This window comes from Nothobranchius furzeri, chromosome 18 (assembly GCF_043380555.1).
Source record: "Nothobranchius furzeri strain GRZ-AD chromosome 18, NfurGRZ-RIMD1, whole genome shotgun sequence".
Classification (NCBI taxonomy): Eukaryota; Metazoa; Chordata; class Actinopteri; order Cyprinodontiformes; family Nothobranchiidae; genus Nothobranchius; species Nothobranchius furzeri.
In genome coordinates, this window is record NC_091758.1 from 22,530,876 (window position 1) to 22,543,127 (window position 12,252).

Sequence of the window (12,252 nt, forward strand, 5' to 3'; positions counted from 1 at the left end):
CTGCTTCAGGACCTGGACCACTTGCTGTAGTTGATGAAACCAGGAGATTGAGGAGGAGAATGCCTGACCTTTGACCTTTAACAGGTTTTTAGTTCTGGAAAACCACTTCAATATGGCTGAGTTAAAACAATTCTGTAAAGAAGAGTGGAAGATTTTTCCTCTAAAGGAAGGAGACACTCGTTACCAGTTGTTTAAAAAGGTTACACATTTCGTTCTGGAATCCCCAAATGACCCTCTTGCTCTCTGCTGAAGCTCCCTTACCTTCAGCGTCATTCACCTCTTTGCAATCTGGCGTAAGTTTTTCTTTCCACTTCTCCCTTCGAAAAGCCTCTTTCTGCTGAATTAGAAATTCATGACGCATGACATCTGCTCCTTCTTCCACAGGTCAGTGCTTTAAAAAAAAAAATATATATCTTATAAAATGTGACTGAAATGAAGATGTGTTTTTATGCAGTGGCTTCAGTCAGGAGGTGGTATTCTACACCATGGGCACCCTGCCTGCTCTGCCTCTGGCGCCACGGCTGGTCAGGGCCGGCGTGTCCTGGGTCACCCTGGAGTGGGTACGACCTGAGGGCAGCCCCGGCGAGGAGCAGCTTAAATACACGCTCGAGATCCAGGAGGACAACAGCGTTAGTAGAGCAAATTCATTCCTCCTCACAAACAAAGCATTTCATAATGTCTAAAACATAAGTCATGAACAGAAAACCTAATTTAATGCTCATCTTTTTGAAATAGAATATTGATATACAAGTGCTTCCATATAAAAGCTTTATTCGGTTCTAGTCTCTGATCTTCATCCTCTTAAATCGCCAGAGTAAAAAGTAAAGGAGAAAATAAAATCATCTACCGGTAATTCAAAAATCAATACATATAACAAAAGGTATATTCACAAAATAATAAATAGATATGTATATGTATTTATTCATATAAATAAATATATATTTCTATATGGATCAGTAAAAATTACCATATAAAAACCTGCTTTCTCCCACAGGGAACGGACTTTCATCCAAAGTACACTGGAGATAACTTGACCTGTACTGTACAAGGCCTGAAGAGAAGTACTCAGTATAAATTCAGGGTGAGTGATGGCGTCATTTTGTGTTCTTGTCACTACACAACATCCTGTTCGGACTAAATCATGCACTCCTACTACTACAAATCATTAATGGTGTTGTGTTGCAATGATTTGACTATGCAAGTGTAGTTTACGGTGACTTATTTAATAACATTTGTGTTTATGCGTGGGTCTTAAAGGATTAATTTATTAAATGCTTTTTAGCCAGACTAAAGTAATCTCTGTCTGTGTTTAATTTCTGCCAAATTTATATATAAATACTATTTTAACAATTCTGGATAGCTTCCTTAAAAAATTCCCTGTATTTAATATATGTCCTTCTAGGTTTCTACAGCCCCCAAATGCGCTTTACAACACAAACAGTCATTTACACACATGTGTAATGTGATTACAGTGTAGCCCTGGGGTGCACTGACAAACGCAAGACTGCCAAGCACTGGTGCCACTGGTCCCCCTGACCACCACCAGCAGGCAAGACGGGTTAAGTGTCTTGCCCAAGGAAACGGCTACAACAGACCGGGCTTGAACCTGCAACGGCCTGGTGACAAGGCAGGCAATTAACTCCTCTGCCACCATCGCCCCAAAATCTTGAATATCCTCAGTTTACAGAATTTGGTGTTTTCACCATGACTGATGAGCGAACGGCTAGTTTGAGTGCAGCTGTTGCCATTCTATAACTGCTCAGATTATGTGAACTATGTTTCGATGTAACCCAACATTTCTGTCAAATACCAACTTTATGAGCTCAGGCGGTTAATTCCACTGGGAAACGTGACTTTTCAGAAAAGAGGCTGTTTCGGGAGCTGTTCATTACTGGTAATTAACCACAATCCTGAACTCATTCCCAATCAGAAAAGCTCTTCACTGCCAGCGTTTTTCAGTGTTTTCGCAGTTTTTTTAAGAGTCACAGAACGTTGCACTCTAAGATGATGTCAACACTAGGGCTGCAACAAACGATTATTTGGATAATCGATTAATCAGATGGGGTCTCGACACGATTAATCGATTAATCGGATTACATAGGGACATTTTTAAAAACTGCCAGGGAAACGTTATTTTTCTCCTTCCTTCACTTTATTAAACACAACATTATTAGAAAACAGTTCAATAGCAGAAAAACAACATGCCATCACCTAAATTGTCTTATAAGGCGTATAGACAGAGACCCTAAGCTACATCTATCTGTGACCTAAAATGCTTGGTCCAAGTTAAACAGCTTAAAGAGCAAGTCAACCCCTACCAGAGTCTAACTCCACTCCCGCTTCATGTTTGAAAAATGCAACACATGCTGTTGCCTGGCAGACCGAGAGGGCGGAGCCGCTAACAAATACACACACACTCAGGCTCACGACAGCATTGTGACATCATAATGTACCAGTTTACATCATAGCATACTTCTTAGCCAATTGCGGTGGCAGATTTAAATTAAAATACAGTGCAGAGTTTTTACCTGACAACGGCACAACACTGCCAGTTTTAGGCAGAATATTTAAATTTTAACTAAGATGCACTGAAGTGCCAAATTATTGACGACACGTGTCTGCAGCACGATTAGACACTCGTTTATTTAGTTTATCAGCAAAAAAAAGTTTATTTGGGGGTGACTTGCTCTTTAAGGGCAATTCTCATCTGTTTTGTTTGATCTCATCTGTAGACATTTATTATAATTGGGGATGTCAAACAACTAATTTTTAAATGTAATTAAACATAGGCTGTGAATTAATCAAAATTAATCACTATTTCCAAAAATGACTGAAAAGATACCAAATAAAACAAAAGTAAATGAATGCCATCCTCCTTGCGATGATGCCCTGGGCAACTGCCATAAAGTCACATCAAGAAATGCTGCTGATCATTCCAATGATCCCAAATAGACTCACATTAGGCCACATGAAAGCAACTGAACCCAAAAATATATTAACCAGTATATAACTGCACTCTCACACAACACGCCTGCAGCAGCAGTTAGGACTCCTCCCTCCCTTTTAAAAATGTTTTCGCTTCTGAGGACATTGTGGTTGTAAAGCCACATGTTAGTAGTCTGGCCCCGGTGTGATCAACCAGTTTCTGCGGGAATGTGACGGCGGAACCGGTTCGCAGCGGCACGAGTCCCCCCCCCGACTATCAAATAGCGTCGCGCTTACAATTTTATAGACTTTTTTAACGAGTTTAGGGCATGTCTAGCCTGTGTAATAATCTGGGGCTTGGGTGAATCACTTTTGAAAAGTTTTTAACTTACCCGGACACAGAGCTCTCTCCTTCCTCGCTGATGATTCTGACATGCTTGTGTTTAAGACGCTGCATCATCACCGTAGCACCCCCGTGCCATGCTAAGTCTGACCTACAAACGTTGCATGTCTTCGCCTGATTTAACTGAAAATGCTCCCAAACTTTAGAAGTTTTAACTTTTTTGGGGTCTCGCTGCTTCTGCCATGTTCCTCTTACAAACACCTGCCGGCTCTCCACCGGTCTGCGCGCAACGGCGGGCGGGAGGGGAGGGGGCTTTTGGAAGAGTTGCGCAACACAACAAATCGATGACGCAATTCGTTGCCAACGCTTTTAGTAATCGATTTTCATCGAATTCATCGATTCGTTGTTGCAGCCCTAGTCAACACCAAAACTACCAAAACAAAGAGGAGACTCCCCTCTTACATCAGGAAAAATCGGCGCCTTTCGAGCGTTATCCGTTCTTTCATAATCCGTTGTTGAATTGCGATCGGCAGAAACTTTTCCTATTCGCACCTCGCCTTTTTGTACAGCAGCGACCCAAAACGATCTCCTAACACATGGACTTTCTGCGTCCTGATCACACGACGTGTGAAATACGCGGATGAAGATCGGCTTTAGAGCTGGGATGTTTGTTCTCATGTTGCGGGGGCTCGTTCTGACATCCACACAGTAAAAAAATGCAAATGACGACTTTAGGAAAGGCCAAAATAATCCTTTGAGACAATGCTAAACAAGCCCAGAGGCCAAATAACTGCTGACAAGAAATTTTTTTTAACTTTCACTTTTCACAAACGCCTCAAACTTCATAATCTGTCATTTATTTTTGGACATTTCACTCCTTCTTTAAGCCAAGAAGCTCTAAACCCTATTCCACTTGTTAGCGCACAGGCTGATTATTAACTTGTTTTAAATCCTCTTGCATCAAATACTTATTTTTCATATATGACACCAAAGTTTTGATATATTTGATTTCATATTTTAACTCCGTTTTCTGCTGTAGTTTAGATTTTTGGGTTTTAATGCCCTCTTCAGGGTTCTAATCCGTTTTTCATTGTAAACATTTTTACCCATCTAGGTGACTCATCATGCAATCCAGCACCCATTAATCACATTTCTCTTCCAGAAGTGTGACTGATTGAACAGAGCAAAAGGGACAATCCACCAGTCATTTGATCCCATAAACGCTCTGCCCGTTTCACTAAAAGCTCTGATCTAAACTGTTTGTAATGCGAGGACATTGTGAAACATAATGTACCAACGGTGCATCAACCCAAGTGTGTTTGGATGTGTTTTCTGACCCAGTCAGCTCCAACAGCACTTCACATGCACTTTTATGCACACGGGCAGATTCTGATGTCTGAAGACACAGTGACACGTGATAACACACACGGAGGCAATTGTGTTTTCTTTGTGTGTTTTCCATTATGTGTGCACAAAGAAAAAAGATTTTTTATGGGATGGCAAAGGAGTACAGAGAAAACCATTCAGGACAGTTCCTTTATGTATTTACCTATTGGAGTGTCGTGGTAACGACTTTTGACTTGATCTCCATCTTTACTCTTGACCTCTTTTATTTTTCTATTCTTCTCCTGCTTCGTTCACCCTCTCTGTTCATCTCCCGCCACCCTCCCGTTGTTAACCTTCCACCCTGTCCGTAACTGTCCCTGCAGCTCATAGCGTCGAACATGGAAGGAAAGAGCAGTCCCAGTGAAGTGTTGGTGTGCACCACCAACCCGGATAAACCAGGTCCTCCATCTACACCTTGCGTTACCGGAGTGACGCCCTACAGCTTTACTGTCACATGGGGTAAACGCTGACAAAAATGGATTTGCACGCACTTCATTTTACAATAAAAATCATTAAGGATTTACATGAAAATGTAGTTCTTTTAAGCAATGTTGCCCTGCATTATTACCCCCTAACTAAAATCTGTTCATTGATTAGATCCTCCTCAGGACAACGGGGGCTCGGGGGCTCTAACATACCTGCTGGAGATCTCAGAAGGATGCTCTGAAGGTACAAGCATTGCTTATTTCTTCCTCCATGGTAACCAGCATTTTATATTATAAATAATATATTTTATCTAATAAAAAATAAAATCTTCCTTGTATTGATTGTTTTTTCATTTTTAAAACTAAACGTTTGACTGACTCTGTGTGTGAACAGAAGATCTAATCCTCATTTGGCAGCATCAGAGACTTGATGCAACCTGCTGGGTTCCTTAAATAGGAAACTTTTTACTGATTTGCTAAATGAACTGACCTTTATTGGAATATGTATTTAGTGACGTGCCTTGAGGCGACTCTTGTCGTGATTTGGCACTATATGAATAAAACTGAATTGAATGAACTTGCAGTGCTGTTTCAGTTTTCTGTCATTTGCACTCTTAAGAATAAAAAGATCAGTAAAAGAACAAGTGCAGCATTTTCCCAGACATGATAAATGGAAAAATATGTTGCTTATGTAGAAAAATAGAGCATAATGTTAGTGAAAAGAAAAGGTAATAACAAAATTGTGTTTGATTTTCTCGTTTACAGTTTTCATTCTCTTTTGATTTAATTTTCCACATCTGCAGGCAAACATGGGTTTAGCATAACATTGCATGTTTTCTTTTGTGTGTTCACTCTGTATAAAAGCCTACATTCACATGGCTTATCAGGAGCTGTTTTAGAGGTAGAGTTTTGTCTTTCTCCAGCCTACTTGATCCATCAGCAATTTATAATCTGACAAATCGCTGTTTAGGAATTAATTAGGTCATGCTATATTGTTTCTGGAAAATTAAGTGGGTGGACATTTGAAACCTGTTCAAACCAGCAGGAGATTAGGTGTGTAATTTTCCTCATGGAGGTGACAAGACTTGTAATGATGTGTGTGTGTGTGTGTGTGTGTGTGTGTGTGTGTGTGTGCACGTGCGTGCGTGCGTGTGTGTGTGTGTGTGTGTGTGTGTGTGTGTGTGTGGTATTTGTATATTTGAGCAGCAAGCCAGTGGGAGGTAGCATACAGTGGTCCAGCAAGAGAATGTGTGTGTGAGCGGCTGACACCTGGAACCTTCTATCGCCTACGTGTGTGTAGCATCACCACTGGGGGACACAGCCCGGTAAGAACCCACACACACTTTACCATGAATTTAGTTAATCATCAATTCTGGAGTTAAAGCAGCAATCCAGAGTTTTTATGTACAGTTTTTTTTATCTCAAAGTGATAGTCTTACGCTGTACAGTGATATAAAATAGGCAACATGTCAATTTGTTTTTGTTAGTCCCCACCCCACCCCGTCCTCAGTCCCATGCAATTTGAACTGAGCTCCATTCAGCATTAGCCAACAGTGTCAATCATTGTGTGCGCCCAGATTAGCTGATGTATCTGGACTGAAGCAAAGTTGGCAACATTTCAGCACAACATCACAATAACTGTAAAACGATGTGTTTTTGCCTGACTGGATTTTCGTGTTCACGAATGAGAGGCGTTGCTTCCAGCCATAATCACTGAAGTGGGGAGAAGGGCTTAAGGTGCAATACATTGTTCTGTCTCTAGATGGTGTTCTTTGACAGAAAAATTCAGATTTGTGCTTTAATTGTTTTCAGAAGAAATTTTATTTTGAAAAAACTTATTTTTTAACACTTCATTCATTTATTACTCAAAGTACTTTCTTTTCTTCTTTCTTTTGCTCCTGAAGTGCACTGTTAGTGTTCCGGTCCGTACGTCAAGTGTCCCACCAGGTCCCTGCCAGCCTCCGAGGATTGTGGGTAAAGCCAAACACAAGGAAGTGCAGTTAGAATGGGGTGAGTTCACACTGACTTTCCCTTTATTTACCCTTTATTTACTTTTTTGAGCTTTTAATGGAAGGCAGTTAAATCCCCTTCTGGCTGTCTAATACACCCTGCTGGTCGACTCTAATATGAACCGAGCTGACCACATTTTAGTCTAATTCAGCCCATTAAACACAGAGCCTGCCCTCGTTTCTCGCCTTAACTCTCCTAATGTCAACCTGTTATTGCAGATTAGTTCAGTTATCTCTTGGCAGGTGAAAGTAATGCATTCTGCAACGCAGAGGAAGTTCTATCTTTGACTGGTTTAATACAACTGATCACGTCGATAATCGGCTCAAATTCATGAAGCGCTGCAGCAATTAATGAGGCGAGTTGAAGGTCAAACTCAAAGTATTGAAGGGTTTTCCCCGGCGCTCTGTTCATTTATGGCATTCAACCTGCTGCAAGCAAGAGGCAAACATTAAAGGAAAATATTGCCATCTGAATGATCATTCTGTGTTTAAAGCACACAGAAATATTGATATTTAACGATAAGTGCTCTTTTACAAGCAGTAATATATTTTCTACGTTTATTTGAGCTGATGGTTGCATTGTAAAGGTTTTCCTTTTAATGATTTCCTTGCAGACTCCCCTGTGTGTGAGGGAGTGTGTGAACAGTGTGTGTACAGTCTGGAGATGAGTGAGGGAGACGCCAAGCCAACAGAAGTGTACCACGGCCAGGAGCTGCATTGCACCGTCGCTAGTTTGCTGCCCGGTGCAACGTACGGCTTCAGATTGAGGGCTGCCAACGAGGCCGGGGTGAGACACGCTCCATGAAATGCAGATGTCAAAAAGTAATATATTAGCTCCAACATACATTGAACGAGACATCACTGCCATTCAGAACTTTAAATTTCTTCATCATGTTTGATGAAGCTATCACCTGGAAGTCACGCATAGGTTACATCAGAGGTAAAATTGCCAAAGCCATTGCAGGACTACGTAAAGTAAAGTTTTTACTGAATAGTTGTGGATTGCTGACATTGTTTAACTCACTAATTGTTCCATACTTGACTTACTGTGTAGAAATATGGGAATCCACATGTAAAACGCATACACAACCACTGTTTATTCTACAGAAAAGAATCATTAATAACAATCACTATAGAGATCCATCCAATCCATTATTCATCAAATATAAACTACTGAAATTTTATGATCTAGTGAATAGGAAACTTTGCAAACAATGTATGAAGCTAAAACCAATACATTACCCACCAACATTCAAAAAATGTTTGAAAAAAGAGTCAGTAATTATTTCTTAAAAGGAACTGAAGTATTTATAAAACCGAAGTTTGAAGGAGATGACTATCTTTGTAAATGGCGTGAGAATATAGAACAACCTTAGCAAAGACATAAAAGAATCAAAGTCACTAAATATATTTAAAAAATGTATCAAATCAAGTGTATTACAGAACTACAATGACCTAAATTCAATTGGTGTTTGATTAGGTCTGTAAGTTGGAAGAATATAAATGAATCTGCGTTTCGTTTTGTTTTGTTGTTTATTGAGAATTGTATCAAAGCATTATTAAAGGGGCATTATGGAAGTTTGACAGCCAAAACATGTATAGAAATAATAAATTTCTTCTTCATACATTCTCCTGCAATGCCCTGGTCCTGTAGAATGAGCCCTGGCATTTTTACTGTGATTGCCTGTTTTCCTGTAAAATCACAGAAAAAAGAGAGTTGCTCGGGTCGAGCAGGCTGCTTCATGCGCGTTCACGCTCAGGCACAGCCCTCCGAACCGTTCTTTGAACGTTGTTTCAGCTGTTATCAAGGGTATGAATGTTACAGATACAAAAGACAACACTGGCTCTTTAGCTCGCCTAGTAAGACGTCGGACTTTCGTGCAGAAAGCCCGGGTTCGATTCTGGATGTGAACATAGTTTTAATAGAGTTTCTTTTTTACATTAATGGTATATTTTTTTTACAGTAAGATGCCCACATTTTTATTTGAGACTCGCCGAACGGCATTGAATTCACAGGTAAAAAAGATGTGGGTTCAACTTTCATTTTTGAATAATTTTTCAAGCAAGGGAAGGGCATGATCTGAGCATGCAGGAAGACTGACCCATCTTAAACCTTTGTCGGCTGTGCTGAAGAGAAAGGTACAGAACCAAATTATTTAAGTAATTAGCTGCGCGTTCTCCCATCCTCTGTCATCTGGGCCACACACACACACACACACACACACGGGACTGTCTCAGCTGTTATTTTCGTTAAGGAGTGTGCACGTACAGCATGCGCGCCTCGTGCACGAGCCTACTATTGAAGCTGCCGTTACGCTTTTGGCCTGAGAGGGCAATCGCGAGCATGAAAATTCAAAACTTCGTAAAGTCCCTTTAAAAAGTTTGGTTTGTAAATAGGGGCAGATAATATAATACATTTCTTCCTTCTGCCCCTTTTCATTCAAATTGTTTGGTGTTCATGTTTATGTATGTTTTTGTTGTTGTTTGTGTATATATATATTTTTTTTAACGCTTTGAATGAAACACATAAAGAGAGAAAAAAATGTATTTCATGGTCATGGAGTCTATTCGGTTCACCGAGTGCATTCACTCTGGACACGCTCAATAAATTTCTAGTAAGAGAGGGAGAGAAAAAAGCACGTAATTCAACTTCCATTTGTAGCTGCGCACACAGAAGCATGAGGGCCAGAAGTAATTAGGTCTGCCTGTCCCAGACAGGTTAATGTTGGGACGCTGAGGTGCTCCACAGCACAAACGGAAGGGTCGATCAAGCTCGCAGTCAAAGGTGGGCTCATGTTCAGACTAGTTAATCAACAGCATTAACAGATAAAAGGACCTGCAAACACCAATGCACGCAGACACACAAAACTGAGAGCCGTTTGGTTTTCACGTTAGCTCAGCCCTGTGCACATTTCTGTCCAGTCTCTTATTGACAAAAACCACATAAATATCACATTTTAAAGACAGGAGACTGCAGATATTTGAGCATTTTAAACCAAAATGTAAAAAATAAATAGGAGATGACCAAGGTTTTTACAAGTTACTTAAATGTTTTGATTGTTTTGTTTTGCGTGTTCTAGTTCGGGGTGTATTCTGACCTGACGGAAGTAACGACTGCAGCTGGACCTCCTGGCCAGTGTGGGGCGCCGCTCATCACTCTGACAAGTAACACCTGTGTAACGGTTAACTGGGAGGTGAGCTAGATACAAATACAAATATATGTTAAGTGCTTTTTTTTGGGTCTGAAGGTGTTTCTTTACTTTCTGTTTAGAAAAAATTTTGTAGGTTTTATTAAAAATGAATTTTTTTTGTGAAACGAAAAGAGAGGCTTGCTTCACTTATAATATAATATATTTAAAACTAAAGTGACATCAGTGTGAAGGTTCATAGAAGCATTCCCATGCTGCTTTGGGTCAGAATAGATTAATATTAGTTTATTAACTATTCTACATTTCTGTGCGTTTAGAGCCCTGAGGGTTCGGGTACAGACATCTCTGAGTATCGACTGGAGTGGGGGAGGGAAGAAGAACCCATGGAGCTCATCTACTCTGGGTCTGCCACACAGTGTGACCTGTCGGACCTGACGCCAGCCACAGATTTTTGCTGCAGGCTACAGGTGACGCACCAAGCATAGATAATAGAAGCACAAAGAGACTCGGGTAATAAGGAAAAGCAATGACAGGGATACAAAGACTCAGATGCAGATGACTGGATGACATGAAGGAGCATCAAACACAAGCAAGCAGGAGCCAAGTGATTATACCTGATTCGATTTGTGCTACAATTCTTAATCTGGTGCATGTATAGGAGCTTTCTGTCTCTCTCATGCACACACACACACACACACACACACACACACACACACACACACACACACACACACACACACACACACACACACACACACACACACACATCAAATGAAATGTGTCGTAGGCAGAACTACAAAAAAGATGGGGAGAGACACCAACTTGGTTGAACCCCTTATCACTTGTGGTTTCTACCTGGAAAAGCTGGTACTCAAACCGTTTCTATGACAACAGTTGAAGTAGCCAGACTCAGTGTGCACACCGAGCAACAAATAATTTATTTCTTCTTTGTGCCTCTGCACAGATAAATCAGAACATTTATCTTTTTTCTTTTCTTTTTTTTATTGAACACCCAGATTGTGCAACGTTTGCCGTTTTCACCTTTCCACATATAAAGCTGTGTTTGGGATGAAATTATGAAGCATTTTTTTTACAAATATTAGTTGCTTTATGCAGTGTTAGAAGAGCTCTACCTTTGACAATTTTATTCATACTTTTAAATATTATGTATAATTGCAGTAAAGTGCACATTTTGTTGGTTATTAAGCGCTTTGTGATTTATATCTGCGAAAGGCGCTCTATAAATAAACTTTTACTTACTTACTTACTTATTTTATAAAAATGCAGGGAAGCAAAGGAACTTTTTTTGTTCAAACTCATAAATACCAAGTCTATTTTGGATAAATCTGTCTAAAGTTGCTGAAAGACATTAAGCAGAAAACTAGAAGCCGTGCAGTGATTAGGCTAATGCTCTTTCACAGCTAATTTGAATTCATTCCCCTCCTGTTGGTTTTCTCCCATTATTCCGTTCTTGTTAGACTCTATTTTTACTCTGACTTATATCAGACTACTCCACTTGCGTCTTCTTTTTCCTAAACATCAGTCTTTAGTTGTAGCCTGTTTTTACCTCTCCTGTCCTCTGACTCATCCATCCCTCCACTTCCACCCTGTCCCTGTGTCCATACACCTCTCATCACCTGTTTGTGTGTCTGTTTTACTATTAGGCTGTCAATCAGGCAGGCGCTGGCCCGTACTGCGACAAAGTGAGTTTCCGGACCCCAGCAACAAATCCTGACCAGGTTTCGTGCCTCACCCTCCTGGACCTCCCGGCATCCTCGGAGATGGGTCACTCACCGTCTACTTGCCTGCTCCTAAAGTGGGACGAGCCAAACAGCAATGGTGCAGAGATCACCTCCTATGTCATCACCCTGGACGACCAAACCGTCACAGTGGAGTCGGGGACGAGTCATCTCATCACCAGCTTGCAGCCAGACAGCGAATACAGGTACTGGCTCAGAGCATGCGTTTAATGCCCGGACCACACTGTGCGATTTTTGTCTGTCTTAGCTAAATCT

General features: G+C 40.7%; 1 protein-coding gene across 3 annotated transcripts in view; it reads left to right on the top strand.

Annotated features, from left to right (window-relative positions):
* fndc3ba (fibronectin type III domain containing 3Ba) overlaps positions 1–12,252 on the top strand; it is a 131,134-nt gene that overhangs the window by 100,570 nt on the left and 18,312 nt on the right. For all 3 annotated transcript variants that reach the window (XM_015969634.3, XM_015969635.3, XM_015969636.3), the window contains 10 exons: positions 455–629; positions 995–1,081; positions 4,978–5,113; positions 5,252–5,323; positions 6,286–6,404; positions 6,984–7,089; positions 7,703–7,875; positions 10,169–10,282; positions 10,555–10,704; positions 11,902–12,182. In XM_015969634.3, coding sequence (XP_015825120.3) covers positions 455–629; positions 995–1,081; positions 4,978–5,113; positions 5,252–5,323; positions 6,286–6,404; positions 6,984–7,089; positions 7,703–7,875; positions 10,169–10,282; positions 10,555–10,704; positions 11,902–12,182 — 1,413 coding nt within the window. The remainder of the gene's footprint in view (positions 1–454; positions 630–994; positions 1,082–4,977; positions 5,114–5,251; positions 5,324–6,285; positions 6,405–6,983; positions 7,090–7,702; positions 7,876–10,168; positions 10,283–10,554; positions 10,705–11,901; positions 12,183–12,252) is intronic.